Source organism: Hippoglossus stenolepis, chromosome 22, assembly GCF_022539355.2.
Source record: "Hippoglossus stenolepis isolate QCI-W04-F060 chromosome 22, HSTE1.2, whole genome shotgun sequence".
Taxonomy (NCBI): Eukaryota; Metazoa; Chordata; class Actinopteri; order Pleuronectiformes; family Pleuronectidae; genus Hippoglossus; species Hippoglossus stenolepis.
In genome coordinates this window covers 17,379,436-17,399,435 of record NC_061504.1, presented here as the reverse complement: position 1 = coordinate 17,399,435, position 20,000 = coordinate 17,379,436, and the positions used below count along the sequence as shown (strand labels likewise).

The 20,000-nt window shown below is 44.3% G+C and overlaps 1 protein-coding gene across 1 annotated transcript in view; it reads left to right on the top strand.

Annotated features, from left to right (window-relative positions):
- The window catches only part of LOC118101836 (thyrotropin-releasing hormone-degrading ectoenzyme), a 109,238-nt gene that overhangs the window by 89,000 nt on the left and 238 nt on the right, over positions 1–20,000 (top strand). Inside the window, exons 12-20 of the mRNA XM_035147858.2 lie at positions 1–66; positions 152–207; positions 6,178–6,325; positions 6,649–6,752; positions 7,008–7,115; positions 10,679–10,846; positions 13,635–13,775; positions 13,863–13,944; positions 16,665–20,000. The exon at positions 1–66 is cut by the window's left edge and continues 68 nt beyond it; the exon at positions 16,665–20,000 is cut by the window's right edge and continues 238 nt beyond it. Of these exons, the coding sequence (XP_035003749.2) occupies positions 1–66; positions 152–207; positions 6,178–6,325; positions 6,649–6,752; positions 7,008–7,115; positions 10,679–10,846; positions 13,635–13,775; positions 13,863–13,944; positions 16,665–16,817 (1,026 nt within the window). The 3' untranslated portion in view covers positions 16,818–20,000. The remainder of the gene's footprint in view (positions 67–151; positions 208–6,177; positions 6,326–6,648; positions 6,753–7,007; positions 7,116–10,678; positions 10,847–13,634; positions 13,776–13,862; positions 13,945–16,664) is intronic.

Sequence of the window (20,000 nt, the reverse complement as noted above, 5' to 3'; positions counted from 1 at the left end):
TTCCGCGTGAACTACGACCTCCAGAACTGGAAACTGCTGATTCAGCAGCTCCACAACAACCCTGAGGTACGACCGGCCGACGAACTCTTTTCTTCTGGAACCCTGGTTCTGTTTCTCATTTTCATCCCGTCTCTCGTTTCTCTTTTCTTAGATCATCTCGGTCGGAAACAGGGCGGGGCTTATCGATGATGCCTTTAACCTGGCCAGGTGAGTCTTCTCTTCTTCTTCTCTTGACCATTTTGGGGCGCAGTTGAACTTCCTGTACCTCGTTCAGGCCTCATGCACACAGTGAATCAGAGAGTGTATAACACTATGATGTATTCAGTACGTTCTCCCCGACACGTACGGCACCTCGCAGTTCACTGTCAGAACCCGGAGGGTGAATTTAACTAAGGAACTTGAAAACCAACAGATTTTTAAACTTGTGAGATTTGATTCAGAGGAAGAACGACGTGTTTTTGGCACCGCTTGATTTGAGACAAGCCAAAATCCACAATCTACGTCAACGAGTATAGTGTTTACGCACTGGAGTGTGTGTGTGTGTGTGTGTGCGTGTGCGTGTGTGTGTATTACATGCACATAAACATCTGGTTTTCCTTTTTGTCCGTCTTTCTGATTGGTTCATCGCTCAGACATCTGGACGAGCAGCGAGGCCGATCCACCACGTCTGCTTGTGTCTCTCTGTTTCCGATAAGTCGTTTCTGTTTGTTGAACTGACGACACACACCCGTCTGTCTCTGTCTTTAACGGACTGATACAGGTTCATACACTGTTTGTAAATGCAGTTAAGATTCTGTACTTTCTCAAACACATTAACATTCGTTTGTAGCCGAGGCCTCAGACGCAGCTTTGCCAGCGGAGGATTCCTCCAGCGTCCACAGCCGCCGTGATAAGTGCAGCTCAGTGGCTCGGGGATTACCGCTGTCGCCTCGCAGCAGACGCTTCTCCTCTCCGACTGAAGTTTGCATTATTTTGTTCAAATGCGTGTGCACGTCTAGAGCGAGCAGCTTTTCACTAAGCTTCACTTTAACTGAAATCATCCCAAACACTTGTTTCGAGTCTGATTGAAAGTCCGTGGTTATCGCTTTGAGGCACTTGGTGAAAACTGAGGAGGGAAAAAACAGTGTTTTCTTTTTATGGTGCAGTGACGTGCGGGTTCATCGATGTTTTGGATTTTTAATAGAATATCTTTGACATTTATGTCCGACTCATTACCTCAGTATTTCTAAAACCCGCTGCTGAACTAATTGGAAGCTCAAAAATCAATCATTTTAAATTTGGCTGAGAAATGTCTCGAAAAACGTTCCTTTCTCATCCAGTTGCAGAAACGGCAGCTTGACTTCACTCGGCTTGAATTCAGGTCAGGATCCTAACAAAGGATGTGATTTTACAGCTGAGAGATTCCTGTGAGGCCGTTTATTGACTGAACGTGATGGTGTGGGGACAAAGAATAAGACCTGTGATTACATATGTTTTATTTGTGTGGTTTTATTGTGAGTTAAACTTCTTTTGTCAAAATTACGGCAAAAATATCCAATTTCTAATATTTTTCAGTTGTATCTAACAGCTGGAAAATCGTCCTGTTCTCAGAGTTGCATCTGTTTTCCTGCGTTTACCTCGTGGCTGCAGATCAGTTAATTGTCAGAACGACACGTGCGTCGGTCAGACGCCGCCGCCGCGCTCGGAGTCGACTCCCTTCCTCAGAATACTGAGAAGAGAGATTCAGAAAGCAGCCGAGCGCGACGGAGCCTCGGTGATGAATGCACGAGGCTGCAGCCGCAGAGGGCGGGAGCGGTGGAGGAGTGAGTGGTTTCTCATAATGACGTTTTCAGCCTGGAGCTTTCAGAGCTCTGTAACCAAAATCTACTCTGACACCAGCCCTATAACTCAATCTACGCCTCCTTTCTTTCTTCTGTATCTCCCTCGCTCAGCCATCTGTTGTCTGTCATGCTGAATGAGCCACGGCACAGACAGCTGTGCTGCCATCCTCCGTTTGAGAGCGAGCGCTGATGAGTGAGGAGCACGAAAACTTTCAGAAACATCCAGGTCGGAAGCTGGATCAGGTTCAATCATCAGAGAACATTTCCCTGATCGACACAGAGCTTGGATTTCAATGTTTGTAGGAAACAGGCGGACGACTGCTTCAGTTAAATCATCTGTTCAACTGTAAAACATGAGAATCAGTTAAAGAAATATAAATAAAATGTCCTTTGACAATAATATATTTATACAATATGATTATATGTGTATTTTTATACCTGGTTTGTGTTGTTGTTGTTAAATTGAGTCTGAAGCTTCCACTGTTCTACACAAAGAACTTGAGTGTTAGACACAACCTGCTCACTGCTGTCGAGGACTTCAACAACGTGACTTCACCCAACGTGGTTGTGTTCCTGGTTGTGTTAGTGGTTGTGTTTCTGGTTGTGTTACTGGTTGTGTTACTGGTTGTGTTACTGGTTGTGTTCCTGGTTGTGTTCCTGGTCGTGGTTGTGTTAGTGGTTGTGTTTCTGGTTGTGTTACTGGTTGTGTTCCTGGTTGTGTTACTGGTTGTGTTACTGGTTGTGTTCCTGGTTGTGTTCCTGGTCGTGGTTGTGTTAGTGGTTGTGTTTCTGGTTGTGTTACTGGTTGTGTTCCTGGTTGTGTTCCTGGTTGTGTTCCTGGTTGTGTTCCTGGTTGTGTTACTGGTTGTGTTACTGGTTGTGTTCTTCCTCCTGCAGCTCACTCAGCAGAAACAAAAGGAAAATGTGCTGGTCAGGATTATTTCAGAGTGACAGAAACCCCCCAGAGCAGCAGCTTTATTTACAGAGATGTTACTTCAGCACTTTTTCTGATCACACTCTGAGAATTCGTTACACTTTGATTGATCTTTAACTCCAAATTAATTTCAGTGGGGCTGATTCTTCTTCTGTTTACAGTTCGATTGACTGAAGCTCGAGCAATCCACACGGCGCTAACTGCTTATTGGTGCGACTGTGACTTGATTGTGTGTGTGTGAGTGTGTGTGTGTTTGTGTTTGTGTGTGTGTGTGTGAGTGTGTGTGAGTGTGTGAGAGAAGCTAGTTTAGCAGTAATAAATGACTGTGTCTCTCTGAGTGTGCGCTTCAACAGTGATGGATGTCGTGTGTGTGTGTGTGTGTGTGTGTGTGCGTGTGCGTGTGTGTGTTTGTGCAGGCGACCACAGCAGTCCCTCGTTAGCTCTCCACTGAGCCTCGCTAATGGCTAATGGACAAACAATTAACTGGCCCTTAACGATGTTAACGAGATCATGAGCTCAGTTTAAAGCTTTGTTAGCGTCCCCTATAGGCTGCAGCGCTCATTACACGCACGGTGGGAGAGTTGAACAGATAAAACAACACACTGATGAGGAGATGATCTTAGGACCTGATCAGGACCCGATCATCTGGACCTGGTCTGAATGGTCCCAGGTCTGGTCCAGGTCTCAAGTGAACCAGAGAGAACTTCTGGTCTTGTTGTTATTTGAAGTTACTGAAGCGACTGTTATTTCATATCTCGATGGTGATGAGTTAAAACCTCCATCAGAATAATCTGTGCAGTGAATATGAAGCTAGCAGCTAACGTAGCTCAGCGTGAACACTGCAGGGAACAGCTAGCTTGGTTCCAGCTTCATTAAGCATTAATTGTTGTTAATTGTTGACACTTCTCTTTCCTCACACTGTCCTTTGCCTCCGCTCTCACTTTACTTGCTTTCTTTGCTTCATTAGCCTCCTGACGTACGTTACGCTGTCGTCTGGACTCCTGACGGGTTGTTTCAGGAGCTTCAGTGTTTTTTAGGTTTCACAGACTTTGAGCTTTTTAACTTTGCAGAACTGTTGCATTCACAGAAAAACCTTTACAACAAACCAGAGGAAAGAAACACTGACGAAACCTATTTTCATAGAATATTTGAATGGTCTTTTTGCCTTTGTTTAGACAGAGGAGAGAAAATACAGGGAAACATAAAACAAATGTGACGAGACGTTTCCACGCGGCTGCGGCCGGATGGATGATGGACGATCAGGTGATGGATGATGATGACGGATAAAAGAAAAACAAAAAGAATAGGCGAAAAGATCAATGGCTGCATGTTGCTGCCATGGTAACCAACACTGCTCTCTCTCTTTCTCCGTCGCTCTGCTTTCACGTTCAGTCCCATCAGTCGTTCAGAGAGCTGTAAACAGGAAGTGTCTACAGGCTGGATGGATTATGGTAATAAGGGCCCAGGTGCATGATGGGAATAGAGGAGAATGCGCGGAGGTTGGTCGGCGTTGGATACGAGGCAGATTATGGAAATATGATGTTCCGGAATTTAGAGTTTCTCCTCTGGCTGCTTAGAGACTTAGAGTCTTATCTGGAACAGATTAACTTTGTGTGGAGGTCTGTCTCCGTCAAACTGTCTCCGTCTCTGTGAGTCCACAAAAACACTTCAGGTGGAGACGTGGAGCTGATCCTCATCAGATCTGATCAACTGTTGGAGACACCATCTCACTGACCGGAATCTGAACCGGTGTTCTGTCCAGCTGAGCCTCAGACGGAGGAAACTGTGCCTGAACGTTAAATCATTTTCAAAAAGTAGACGTTAAATACATCTTTTGACTGATGGTTTCTGTCATTTTCTTATCTCACTGATGTTATCACGAGTGCTCATGTTTCTGATCAGAAGAATCCTCTGAGTTTAAATCACTTTCTCTTTCGAGCTGTGAACTCTGTAAAACTCTATTTATATCGTAACGTTTCCAGTATTATCAACATCTCAGAGCTTTTTAGTTCAACATTCACGCATCACACACCGTTCACAGCTGTCGGAGCCAATTCAGAGCTCAGAGGACACTTTGGAATGTGACTGGAGGAGCCGGGGATCAAACCACCGACCATTTGGTTTGTGGACGACCCGCTCTACCTCCTGACCCTCAACCGCCCCGTGACTCTTTTCTGTCGCATCATGCATTCACTCCTGCTCTTTATCTTTTACAATTGAATCACTAAAATATAGACAGATAAAGCCGCTGGTGCCGAGCGCCGCTGAGCGCCGGTTGAACTGACGCCTGTCGCCTGCAGCGCGTTGCGTCGTGTCAGTGATTCACCTGAAGACTGTCAAAACTAAACGTGGCCGTTGCATCTCTGCACGCCGCTGTCGCTGCTCGTCAAAGCTGGCTCCGAAAAGTCCAACAGAGTGACACATCCTCTTTTGTTGCAGATCATGTTACGTTGCTGCTGGGGGCGCTGTTCTCTCAACTGAACTTTCATTTGATAATTTATGAAACTGTACATTGTTGTTTTTAATGAGTCACATCGGACTCGATTTCAGCAGATAATCAAAATTAAAGGTTTGGATGGATCATCTGTCCGTCACTGTGATTGACAGCTCTTCAGTAAAGGTCACTGTTTGCTGTGAGGTCATAAATTTCCGTGTCGCTCGTTCTCATTGGTCACTTCTGTCTCGGCTGATCATCAGTAATCAGAATAAAAACTCATCGGACCAACATCACCTCACTGACTTCGCTCATTAATATTCATGACGTGTGGGCGGGGCTGAAGGTCGAAGCAGGAACCAGGTGACAGCCTCCCCTTCACCGAAACATCATGAATGTTAATGAACGCAGAACGGAAGCTCATTAATATTCATGAGCACTTTGGCTCCAACCCGGGCCGCTGAAAACCTCCAGTGGCATCAAGGGGCCAAGTTTTTCTTAATGTGTGTGTTCATAAATTATTTTACACACACACACACACACACACCACACACACACACACACACACACACACACACACACACACACACACACACACACACACACACACAGACAGAGGGGTAAAGATCAAATCTTCGTCAGGATCATCCCCTCAATTGGATTCATGTCCCAGAATGCACCTGAGCGTCTCCTGGACTCTGCTCTAATAACAAAGTTTTGAAAGAGTAAAAAAACTGTAATTAAAGTTAACAGTGCGGAAAGCTGCATGTGTCAAATGGGTCAGAGTACGGTGGCTGGGATGTGACAAACCACCGAGTCAGTGAAATGACGTGACGTTGACGTGTCCTGATGAGAAGAGAAGTCGTTGTGTGGCTACGATGTTGTGATGTGTGTTAAAGCTTCAAGAAGAAGTTAGAAACTAATCTGAAAACATGGAAAACCTGAATCTGTTCATTTCTCTCTCTCTCTCCCTCTCCCCCCCCCCTCAGGGCCGGGTACCTCCCCCAGGGTGTCCCCCTGCAGCTGATTGGCTATTTGCCCGAGGAGACGTCCTTCCTGCCGTGGCACTCTGCCAGCCGAGCGCTCTACCAGCTGGACAAGCTGCTGGACCGCACAGAGGAATACAGCCTGTTCAGTGTAATCAGTCAATCAATCAATCAACCAATCAATCAATCAATCAATCAATCAATCAATCAATCTGTCAATCAATCAATCAATCAATCAATCAAAATCAATCAATTCAATTTAATTTCTATCAGTCAGCAGATCTGTCTCTTATAGCGCTAACAGCTAGTGTTGTCCATTGATCAAGATTGTGTGTGTGTGTGTGTGTTTGTTTGTGTGTGTGTGTGTGTGTGTGTGTGTGTGTGTGTGTGTGTGTGTGTGTGTGTGTGTGTGTGTGTGTGTGTGTGTGTGTGTGTGTGTGTGTGTGTGTGTGTGTGTGTGTGTGTTTAAAACAGGACTACGTGTTGAAGCAGGTTGCTGCACGGTACCATCAGATGGGTTGGCCAACAAATGGTCCTGGCAACGAGGGCAACGTCCTGCAGGCGTCGTACCAGACTGAGTATGCAGACACACACACACACACACACACACATGCAGACACACACATTGCATGCACACAAACATAAACGACTATGCTATACAATACCCACACATGATGCTCACTGTCGTTGAACAGTCAGAAAAGCACATTTGGCCGTTGAGGTCGTTTTAAAAATCAACTCACGTCCTGGACCTTCAGCATCTCCGTACTTTAGAGATGAAACACTTTGTCTCTAAAACTAATTAAACCTGTATATTCTCTGTGTGTGTGCAGGGAGCTACAGAGGGAGCTCATCATGTTAGCTTGTAGCTTCGGGAACAAACAGTGCCACCGTCAGGCCGTCGCCTACATCTCCGACTGGATCTCCAGCAACAAGAACAGGTGTGACCACGCACACACACACACGCACACACACACACACGCACGCACGCACGCACGCACGCACACACGTCAGCCCAGGTAGATCCTCTGAAGGACGAGGACCCTGACTCGGGTCACAATCAGAGTATAAATATAACGTATGAGAGCGACTTGAATGAAGTGAGAACAAATAAATAAAGTCCCGAACATGGTGTGTAACCTTAACACTACCACACAACCTCACTCACGTCCCTGTGTGTGGATGAAGGGGGAGAACTGTGAGTCACGGCAGCAGAAAGCCTGCAGCAGCCCTCCTCTCGCCCTCCTCTCACATCCCTCCATTTGTTCCTCTCCCTCCATCCATTCTTCACTCTTCTCTGTCTGCCTGGAACTTCTTCTCTTTCATGTGCTGCCGGCCCGCTCGCTCCCTCTGGGGCCTTAACGAGATCCGCAAAATTAGATTTCAAACAGCAAGTTAAATAGAAACAGATGCTGCTGCTCTGTACAGGACAGCAGGGAGCTGGTGATAAGAGACGTGCATAAATTAAAAACACTAAATTAAACACAGCTTCACGCTCTGTCCAGCGGATTCTATGAATGAGGCTTCGAGGAACATGTCCTCACTAACGCCACATGCGTGTTTGCGTTTCGTTTTTCTGAAATCCACCGACCTCAACTGAATGTTTTCGAACTTCTACGCCTTTTGTTCCGTCTCGTTTTTTTCAGTGTTTTTCAGAAGTTTGGTCGTTGTTTGTGGAGCGAGCCACGAGGGAGCCGCTCACACGACGACCATATGGCAGCGCTCTTTGGAGAAGCTGCAGTTTTCCCAGAGTCTGTGCCTTTTGGAGTTGGTGGAAGAAATTTGGAAAAGTTCCATTTCTCAGTGAGGGGAGAGCGCCGGATAAATCCAACATTCATGAGGGATTAATCTCTCCGGGGGGGATTTTTTTGTTTTTAATATCGCATGCTCCATCCAGTGATTCTAATCCCATCTGGAGAGCACACGTATGTGATTCTCATTCCAAATCTGCTTTTTATCAGGGAGCCACAATAATTGCCCGTCTTGTGAGGAGCGACCTCATCGGACCCGGAGGAGCAGGAACTGAGGCTCGTTGTTCAATTGTCTGTGAATTAATTCCGTGTGTGAATTTAAAAAGACAATGGTTTGATTGGAGGCGTCAAACAGCAGATGTGCGTCACACCTGCATCTCTCATGAAGGGTGTTGAAATCCACCTGCTGGAAAACCTCCTCCAGAACAAGGAGTGTAATTAGTGCACAAAGCAACTCGTGTCTGAGGTGTTACCTCCCCCTGGAATTTTAATCACGTCCCACCGGGGTTTTTTTTATTTGAAATGATCAGAAACCATCAGTGTTCCTGGATGAACCTGGTGTGAGGTTTAGGGTTAGGCCTCCGTTCACCTCCCTGATCCGTCCACTCTGCTTCATATGCAACATGTAACCACAACGCTGACCCGGTGACGGTCTTAGAACCAGATCGTTAGCGACGTGCTCATGTGTAAGATTGTGGTCTTTCAGTTTGAGAGCAGCACTTACTGATTCCACGTTCAGATTTTGTAAAGCTTTCACTCAAACCCTTCGCTCACACTCAGATATTTTGCTGCTTAGACAGTTTTCTTGCGCTCGAGCTGTTAACTCGTGGCTTTACTTCTTTTGGCGGTTACTTTATCCAGGTTCTTGCTCTCCCACAGCTTTACACTGGCTTCCCGTCGGTGTACTTGAAGAAAAAACAACGACAAATTAAAAACTCAAATATCTCCTGTTTGTGCAGCTTGTGCTTAAACTGTCCGCTTGCACTCAGATATTTCCTGCGCTCCAGCTCCTCTCCTCGTGTTCACGCTGGTTCTCTGAGCATCGTCCTGTTGCTCTGTGGAGGAATTTAAATGTTGAATCTTTCTGGAGCAGCGATTTGCAGAAGTCAAAGTGACATTTGGAGTGTGGCGTCAGACAGACAGGCGGACGTATGCAGGGGACAGACAGAGCAGATGGTGGAGAGACATGTTTACTGTCAGAGCGGGAGTTTGATGCAGGGGAGGAGTGAGAGATATTTCACCAGGAAGTTAGAACCTTAGGACATAAAACATCCTCTAGTGTGTTAGTTAATGGGATCGGAGCCATCTGGAAGTTTCCAGAGACGCTGTTTGATATTCTGCAGAGAAAACCTCCACATTACTGCTTTTATTTCCATTACAAATAACGGCAGCGCCTGTAGAGCGTGGGGAAGAGGAGTGATGAAGAGGTGATGCTGCCAGTAACAGTGAGAGAAGCAGCAGAAGTTCATGTTTCACGTTAAAATAATCTGTTTATCTGGTTAAACACACACATTCATAAATACACACAGTCCAGTGCACTGTGTGTGGCAGATGCCGTCGTAGAAGGACTTGAACGCCACTGTCAGCAGTAATGTGTGTGCGTGCGTGTGTGTGTGTGTGTGTTGTTGTGTTGTTGTGTTGTGTTGTGTGTGTTGAAGCTTGCACTTAAGTGGAGCATCTCTAAAATGATTTCCCAGGTCGGTGAATGATGTAATTCTCCCTGCATCACTCACCCTGCACTCACACATAATAAATACACACAATATTAACACACACACACACAGACACGCAATATATGAACACACACACACACACACACACACTCACCACAATTTGATAGTTCAGTATATACTGTAATTTCGACGCCAGCTGAGCTCACTGTATTGTGATGAAAGTTTTTAGTTTTGCTTTACTGACGATTTAGGTCAAGTCACACACACACACACACACACACACACACACACACACACACACACACACACACACACACACACACACACACACACACACACACACACAAACATACACACGCTTCATAGGGTCAAGGAAAAGTTCACCTTTTTTTGCTTTACTGATGATTTAGGCCACTAACCAGCTGGGGCGAGTGTGTGTTTCTGTCTGTGTGTGTCTGTGTGTGTGTGTGTGTGTGTGTGCGTGTGTGCTCGGCTGAAGCCTCCACAGCACACAAGTGAGTCCAGCGTTAAGAGCTGGAGACTTTACCACAACTTGTGCTGACTCTCATGATGTCACGTCCTGAAGAACTCTGAATCTATATCCAGACAATCTTAATAAACCTGAGCAGATTGTGAAACTGAGAACAAACTCTATTCCAGCACATTAATTCAGTCCAGAAGCCAGTTTGGCTTACGCAGCTTTTCGGAGTCTTAGTTGGAGGCGAAGTCTTCGTCTCTGCATTTTTTGGCCACAGGAGAAGTGAAGGGAGGTTTTTCCTCTAATGGAGTCGGGAGTTTCTCGCTTTGCATCCAGGGAGCGTCGCCGGTTAATCCTGCAGACGTGTCTTATCGGGGTTTTCACTTTTATCACTTTCTCTGGTCCACACTCGCTTCCTGTCTGCGCTGCTCTCACTTACACTGACGCTGCTTCCAGACCTGATGAAATCCTCCAAACCTGAACTGTTTAACAATCTCCAGAAAGACACTATTCTCTAAATACGTCCCTCAGTTAATTTGACCTGTGTTCTAACTGTTCTGACTGATTCCCTCATGTGATAACTGCTCTCTGTGTGTTTGCAGGATTCCTCCCAACATCCGAGACATCGTTTACTGCACCGGCGTCAGTCTGATGGACGAGGACGTGTGGGAGTTCATCTGGATGAAGTTCCACTCGACCAGCGCCGTTTCAGAGAAGAAGATCCTGCTGGAGGCTCTGACCTGCTCCGACAACACTTTCCTCCTCAATAGGTGCAAATGGACCTCGCACTTTTCTTATCGACCACTCAGAGCGCTTCGCACTAACAAGCCACGTTTCACCCACACACACACACACACACACACACACACACACACACACACAGTGACAGTGACTCAGGTGGTAGCAGAGGACTCTGTGTTGTACTGTAGGAACATTGAGTCAGAAATATCTCTGTACTTGTACTTTCGGCTCGTTCTGCAGAATCCAATTATGCAGTTTTCCGCAGCACCGTGTGGCTTCTTGGTTCATTTAAGGATCATCTGCTGTTGCAAGGGAAAAAAAACTCATTTGCATTTTCACATTACGGTTTGTGATCTACTTTGTTTTCATTAACGTACGAGCAAAGAGAAGCGCCTGTGCTCACCAGGGAGATTATACAGAACCTCCAGCAGGGGGCGAGGCAGCCGGACGACACAGGACAAGATTTATTAAAAACAAATACTGGATTATTTAAACCATCGGTGAGAAAAGACGGATGAAACTACACAATATAATAATAAATCCAGAAGACAGTTGGGTTAAGTATCTTGGCCCCTAATATGCCAAAAGGAGGAGTCAGCATCGAACTGCCAACCTTCCAGTTAGTGTAAAAACCATCCTACCGCTCTATGAGGCCTGAAGGTGACGTAACAGACTAACAGTCAAATATCTGTCTCTTAAGTCATATTAGTGTTGATCTAAAGAATTGAAGTTGAACCTTCACCTCTCTGTTACCTCCCTGTTTGGTCTCCACCACCTCCTGGAGGATGTACCAGGCTCTTCAGCGGCTCAGTGTTCGCCAGCCGCTCCCGGACTCCGTCTGTTTGCTGCTGTGCAGTGGACGGTGGATGTTTCGAGCAGTTTTTGTGAAAACAGAAAAAGCTGCTGGACACAACAGTAACGAGAGCTGCGAGACTAAAGCACAACAGTAAAGTTGTGAGTCGTAAAAAGCAAAACAATGAGCTGACAGACATGAAAAACACTTCACAGAGCTGGAGTGTGGTTCTCTGTGGGTTTGTGACTACGAGCATTACACACTGCTTTTTGTTTTAGTGTTAATATAAAAGTATGGAGTCACTTTAAAAGCAGATACGTCTCAAACATTATTATTTTTCGCTTCATTATGTTTGTTTTTGGCAGCTGATTTGAAATAGTGTTGGAGACGCCTAAGAGCAGCTTGAGCAAAGTTTTTCCAAACTGGTCTCAACTGCATTTACACACGATCACAACAAAACACCTGAAACATGGAGGTGGGTAGATGGAAACTGTTGATTTAAATCATTATTTGATTCATTTACTTCAAACTGAACGCTGATGTTAGCAGCTCAAAGAGAAACCAGATTGTAAATTGAGTGAAAGATGAACTGAATATTATCCTGAGGCCTCAGATAAATGTAGCCCTGTGTGTGTGTGTCTGTGTGTGTGTGTGTGTGTTGATGTTGTAGTGTATTTAATCAGGTGCTTAACAGTCGCTATCTTCTTTTGAAAAAAATAGCGAGGATGGATATCACACTCTGAAGTACGCAACGGGACACAATGGTGTGTGTGTGTGTGTGTGTGTGTGTGTGTGTGTGTGTGTGTGTGTGTGTGTGTGTGTGTGTGTGTGTGTGTGTGTGTGTGTGTGTGTGTGTGTGTGTGTGTGTGTGTGTGTGTGTGGTGGCGCGCGACAGGGATTGATTTTTCAACCACAGTAAACTGTTCTGCAATCAGAGAGGTAGTACTGCATGTTCAGATAACAGCTATCAGACACACACACACACACAGTCACGGACACACACACATAAACTCACAGGTACACACATACACACACAGCGCAGTCACACACTGATTGGTCACACAGGAAATGGTTTCAGCACAGAGGGATTGTGGGAAAAGAGAGAGAAAATTGATTTTGGGGTTTAATGAAAAGACGCCAGCTACAAACAACCAGCTAACAAACACACACGCTCTCACACAACCTCACACACACACACTACAATACAGAGAAGGGTGACAGAAAAATAGGAAGCAGAAAGACGGATGAAGGTAAAGTGTGAACAGCATGTGGATGAGTGAAGGTCTTTCTTCTGTCTCTTTGTCTTTCTTCTGTCTCTTTGTCTTTCTCAGTCTCTCATCTTAAAACAAACTTCAGAAACTGGGATTAATGTGTTTACACGTCTGAATTATCAGGATTCTGCAGAGAGACGCTCTGTGTCATCACCCAGAGCAGCTGCGAGTAATCAGATTACTCTGTGCGTCTTGTTTCCTGCAGGACAACAACACAAAAACTACACAATGTAAATCACATGCACAGGTTTACAGCTTGTGTTTGTGTTTGTTATCGTAAGACTTTGGTTTCCTGGAGACAATCAAGAGTGACGACAAAAAATAATAAACCTTAGTTGTTTTTTATCAAATGAAACATCAAGTCAGTATTACAATGATCCTGAAAACAAATTCACTAAACGAATCTGAATAAAATTTGCTTAAATCTCAGTTAACATTTAACTGGGCACCAAAATTCTGAAAATCAAATCCATGAATCAATGTTATTTTGTAATAAGCTCATTTACCAAATCTTTTATGTTGTTAATAAAGAAAACTGCACATTTGTTGGTTTTCTTATTTACACTAATATAAATTAAACAGTTCCATAATATTTTCAGTCCTATATCTAATTTAAATGGCATGAATATTAAGATGCTAGAGAATCCTTAGCCTCCGGACCTGACCTCAGCGTGGCTCCGTTTCCTCGACATTACAGAAGAACTTCTCCAGTTGGCTGCACCGTCTCTAACCTCCTGCCTCCGTCTCTCGCAGGTTACTGAACCTGTCTCTGACCTCGGACCTGGTCCCGGAGCAGGATGTGATCGATGTCATCATCCACGTGGGCAGAAACCCGCAGGGTCGAAACCTGGCCTGGAAGTACTTCAGAGAAAAGTGGGACATCCTGAACGCTCGGTGAGACCCTCGATCCGTCAAGTGGAGGATTCACGTTTGTTTGAAGACTGAAATGACTAAATCACGGATGTTCATGTTTCTGTTCAGTTACGGTGAAGCGTTGTTCATGAATTCGAAGCTCATCAGTGGAGTCACAGAGTTCCTGAACACGGAGAAAGAACTGAACGAGGTAAACACACACACACACACACACACACACACACACACACACACACACACACACACACACACACACACACACACACATCAGCATACACAGAACAGATCTGAGCCTAACGACCTGGAGAACAATCACACTCAGGTAATAAGACGAAAAACAAAGATAAATCTTAAATTCAAGTTACGGCTGTGTCCAGCTCATCATTTTAATATGAGTCTTAGCAAACATCATAAATACTCCGGGCTTCATTGGACATAATGACACAAAAAGTGTATTTTCCTGCATATTAACACATGATAATAGTGATAATAATAAAATCTTCTCTTAGCAATAATCCTAAACATAATCTAGTAAATTCACGTCACAAATTAGAAGCAGCTGAGACCTTTCCAGATGTTACGTGCACTGAGCTCTCTCAGTTTCCACCGTTAAATATTCAAGTATGGACGTTTTCAGTTAAAACCCAATTACTGCAGATCCTCGGGCTCCTGAAGCTTCCATCCCTTCACACTGACATTGTGTTTGTGTCTCAGCTCCCTGACCATTTTTCATCAAAAGAATCTTACAGAAGAAATATGAAATCAATTTTCAATTTTAAAGAAGCCTCTGTGATTTCCTAAAGGACTCGGAAGCAAGCAGTTATTTATACGGCTCCACATCCCGACATATATTATAGAGGCTCTTCACATAGTCCAGACCTGAGATTAGAGATTAGAGATGGAGAGAGAGAGAGAGAGAGAGAGAGAGAGAGAGAGAGAGAGAGAGAGAGAGAGAGAGAGAGAGAGAGAGAGAGAGAGAGAGAGAGAGAACTGCTTTATTCACTGTTCACTGTTCAAAAAACAGACTTTCATTTATATTGTATATAATCATAGTTTCATATTCTCTTTCTTCTTCTACTGGTTAATTCTGTCTCTACTTCCTGTGATTGGTCCAAAAGTCCAAACTCTCCAACAAAGTGTTTTCACTGCAAACCAACAGAACCAGGTTCAGTTGGATCCAGACCCAGAACTCCTCCTCTGCTCTGAGGAACCTTTCACACCTGATGTTCAGCTTCAGACTGAACTGAGGAGTCTGAAGCTCTGAACCCAACCAGGTGTGAACGGGTTCTTTCATAACGATGAAACACGTCAGTGATGTGATTTGGTTTTGGAACAGCACAGTCTCTGCACCTCAGAGCTTGAAACACAAACCTGTGATGTTAACTCAAAGAGAAGCAGTGAGACTCAGGTGTGAGTCGACCTTGTGTTCATCCACCAGCAGGACCGAGAGCAGCTGACACGTCATCGCCACATTATCATCGCGTTCTAATACTGATCCTCCTCGACACATTTTATTTTTTCATTTAGTATAATACATTGTACAAAACGCTGAGATGCTTTGAAAAGAGAAATGAAATGAAAGCAGGAGGAAGAAGTGAGAGGTCGAACACGACAGAGTTGAATAAACGCTGGTTTTGAATCCAACTCCCCGACGTCCACAACCTGAAACCTTCTGTGAATATAAAGGGTTTGAAAGAAGAAGCTTTTTCCTGATGAGCACTTTCTGTGAGATCTGCAGCTCGACTCCTGTTGAAATGGAAATAAAAAACCAGCCTCCGCGTTGGCGTCAGTGTCAGAGAAGCCGGTGAATTAAAACCACTCAGAATTAAAATGGAAACCCCCCCCCGAGCACCGAAACTTCATCTAATGAAAAGAATGATGTGTTTTTTTGTGTTTGCTTTTCCTGGATATGCTTTTAGAGGAAAGTAAAGTCTGCGTCCGGGAACTCAGCAAATATAAAAAAAAGTGTGACTCACAGAGGAGGAGGAGGAGGAGGAGGAGGAGGAGGGGGAGGAGGAAGAGGAGAGTCAAAAGTTTGAAATTAGGAAGTGAAATAGTTGTATAAAGTGTCGGAGGGCAGGAGCAGGAGGACGGCGAGGAGCTGAGTTAACGATATGAGCTGCAGTAAAGTGAGGAGAAGGGATGAACTTTGTTCTGCGCTCCAGTGAATCCGTCAAACCCCGAACGTTTAGTTTCCTCTTCTGTCCTGAACTCGGAAAAAAAATTCTCCTTCAACAAAGTTTCTCTATCGACAGAAGAAGAAACGTTTCACCTCTGGAGCTGGAAGCTTTTTTCTTTTAATTACCTTCTTTAAAGTCAAAGTTTCACTCTGATACTTTGACTTTAAGGCAGAAAATGTTTCCTCTAATTATGAAGCTTTAACACGAGTTTCCCCTGAATCATCAAACCTTTAAAAGACACTTTGGTTTTAATAAATCACTTTAACTTTCTGTTTAATCGTCAATAAAAGGAAACGTCTTTGATTTTTACTGAGACGTCGAGAAACCTTCAGTTTTTCACCTTCTGGCTGGAAGATGATTTGGTTTCCAACGTCACGACACTCTCACAAAAGGGAAAGCAAATTGTCTGTGTCGCCCCCTGGTGGCTTGCTGCAGTATAGGTCATTAACCTTGCCTCCTCCATGTTAGTAAATGGGTTAGTAAAAATGTTTCTCAAAGATGGTTTCTGTATATTTAGGTAGTTCTTCGTGATCTGAAGCTCTAAACCAGCCATGAAGCCGTTTCTAATTTGCTGCACTGCGATATTTCAGTTTCTTCTCTTTCCACACTGGGGGGGGGTGTCTATATTCTAACGACTTTTATCCGTCTTCTCTTTCCCCCCTTTATTCCACCTTCCCTTCCTCCTCATTCCCTTGTTCTTCCTTCTTCTTCCTGTCCTTCCTTTCCTCAGTTGAAGGAGTTCATCCATTCCAGCGGCGTGGGGGCGGGGCCTGCTTTGCCGCGGGCGCTGGAGATCGTCGAGGGCAACGTGCGCTGGCACCGCCTCCACCGGCGGCCGTTCTACCAGTGGCTGCGCAAACCTCCGAGCCCCGTCCTCGGCTAACGAGACTTGCGCTAGCTCCATTGGAGCGACTGCGGACTGACCGCTAAGCTCATGCTAACGCACCGCTAGCTTACAGATGCAGTCAGAATGAAAAAGAGAAAGACTGACGTGACTCAGCCGGTTTATGTTTTCAAAGAAACGTGATTTCAAACTTTTTATTTCAGATGGACTTTTTGGACGAGTGGCTGATGAACTAAAATTATATAATAATTATTAAAGCTGATAGCTAGCTAGCAGACACTGATTCAGTCATTGCTAGCTAACAGCGAGCCTCAAAACTCCCCCTGCAGGGCAACACGGAGAAGAACACGCTGAAAGATAAACAAAAATAGAAATTAGATCAAAACCAAAGAATACGTCAAACTTTGAACATTAAACATTTGAGTTTTATTAGTCGCGCAACATTTATCTGTAAAACATTTGTCGTCAATATTAAACAAACTACAAAATATATATGATAATAATTGTTACAATTATAATAGGGACATTTTAGAAATTACTGCAGTAGCTGGTGGCTGCGAAGTTCACGTATCGGATTCTATCTACTTTGGTTTAAAGTTGTTTTTCTGTTCTTGAAAAACTTAGAAGAACAAAGAAAACAACAATACGACGCAGATGCTTTTAATCTCAGCAGCAGCTGCTGGTGCACTCACCCAAAAACACCCTCGAGCAAGGCAGCGAGCTCCCCTGATGTCTGCCTGACAGAGTCTGAAAACCACAACCTTCCACGCCTAATTCTACATTCATATCTGTCACTTTCCAATGTTTCGATTGGCTGATCAAAGACTCACAGTGTGAATCCGTGTTAAACCAGCTCTCAGTTAAACACAGATCTCCCATCAGCTGCGAGTCGATCGCTCCACAGATCTGTTAACACTCCACTGACCCGTCGTCTGATCGCAGCTCACAGGACTCGTTCATCTCGTTAGCTCTTCAGCTTCAGCTCGACTTTAAACCGCAGCTTCAGGTTTTCTTTCATGATCCAAAACGCCAGCGGCCTGAAAGACGTCAGCCGGTTTGTGAGGCTTTGTCGGCGCCGAGCTTCAGAACTGAACTGTGAATTTAAACACTCGTAATTACTCCCCAGTTTATTTCTAAACGGTAGAGATCAGCACACGTGGGAGAATATTTCCCATGAAAGACATTTGTTGGAGATTTTAAAGTAAAAAAAACAAATTAACGAGGCCAAAAGGTATTTTCACATAAAAGGCGAATCTGACATGAATTACAAATTTTAATTGACCAACTTCTGCCTTTTCAAAAATCCACCTGGAACTGAAGGAATGAAAGCTTTTATTTTTTATTTTGCACCTTCTCTTGAAGATGATATATCAGTGCCAATTTAAATACTCTTTCCTTTTACTCAGTGGAAAGACGTTATATCAGTGTACAAGGTGCATCACATACAGGAAATAAAAACTTTTTATTTGCACAACTGTCAATTGTGATTTTAATTTGAATAAAAAAAACAAAATCTGCACATTTCTTTCTGGCCCTTTTGGGACGTTTTACCCGAACAAGTGCATATTTTAAAGGTTCAAATAGAAATCCAACACGGTGTTAAAGAGAAATAAGAAAATAGTTTTGGCACCAACTCCACACATATAAAATCCGTCAGCCAAATGACGTTTCTCCTAATTTAGTGACCTCGTAAAACCTGACAGTGACTCCTGAGAGGGACTAATTTAATAAAGCAACCTGACAGATGGATGAGGTTGTGCAGAGGAAGTTTCTTTGTGAGGAAAGTAAGAGGAGTCGGGGGAACATAAATGACACGACAACCTCCCTGACTGAGAACAACCTCGGAGATCAGAAACCTTGGCCGAGCAGAAAAAATAATCACCCGACAAATCTCTGTGGTTTCACAAAGCACGAGAACAGGAAGGGAGTTGGTTGGAGCATATCGATCGATCAGCCCACTTTTCTGTCCACAGACGAACAGGACACGAGAGGACTTTAAATGGAGAGTAGTAAAACCGCGATAGGAAAAATGGCAGATGAGGAAACTGAGGCTTTTTGGGCTCAAGGAGATGGTTTGAGTTTGGTTGTATGCAGACGATGCAGCTTTTTAAATCCTCAGTGGACTTTTGCAGTTTGGTCGAAAGTTAAAGACTCACGATCCTCACGTTGCTCCGAATTTTGCAGCTTCTATGTGCGACAGATTCTTCCGTGGACGATATTGTTTGCAGAGCGTCACATCTGCTGCGACAGATGTGACGGACGTTGTGTTTAGCTACTTTTCCCTCCACGGACGGAAGAATAAATTACTGGACTTTAAACGAAGGAAAATGAAAATGGGGCAAGAGAATGGCAGATGAGGAAACTGAGTGTAGTCGTGTGCAGATGATGCAGCTTCTCATATCAGCTCATCTTCTTGATCTTGAAAGATGGATTTCAAAGGATCCAATGAGTGTTACAGCCTCAGTGGACGATATCGTTCGCAGGGCGCCGATTCTTGTGCGACGGATTTTTACGCAAATTGCAGCTTCACCTCTGCTGTTACAGCGAGAAGATCGACCACCGAACTGACTGTAAACTCCACAGGTTTGGCTGCATTGCGGGAAAAAAAACGTGGTGAATTTTAAAATAATTAAATCAACAGCAGCATGGATTGTACAGTTTAATGGATTCCACAGCCGAGGAGTCGGACAGAGGGACGGGTTGAACACCACGGTGGATTTCCCAGGATGTGGAAGACGTTGGGTTCCGACTCCGAACAACAGAAGAAGATGGATAAAATGAACTTTTGGGAAATTCTGCTGCGTTTAAATCTGCTTCCTGTTAAAGAGACTTTTAGAAGTTCCTCCTCGTCTGTTAGATCCGGCTTCGATGTTAATAACTGAGCCATATATGAGTTAATGGGCCTGACTCTTACACACTGTGTGTCTAGTTGTGTGTGTGTGTGTGTGTGTGTGTGTGTGTGTGAGACCAAGATGATGGTGATAACTGCAGCGGCGATGGTGACTGCTCACGGTGATTAAAATTGCGATAATTAAAACTGTTGTGATTATGATGACGACTTGGGCTGATGGTTGATCTAATGATGATGATGGAGTCACTAATGATATTTGTCGATGATGTGAATCAGTATTATTATAATTAATATGCTAACTATTCCGTGCATTTTGAATCTTTATTATCCTACTTGGGGAAATTTGGTTAAAAGACGTAAAACACACAACA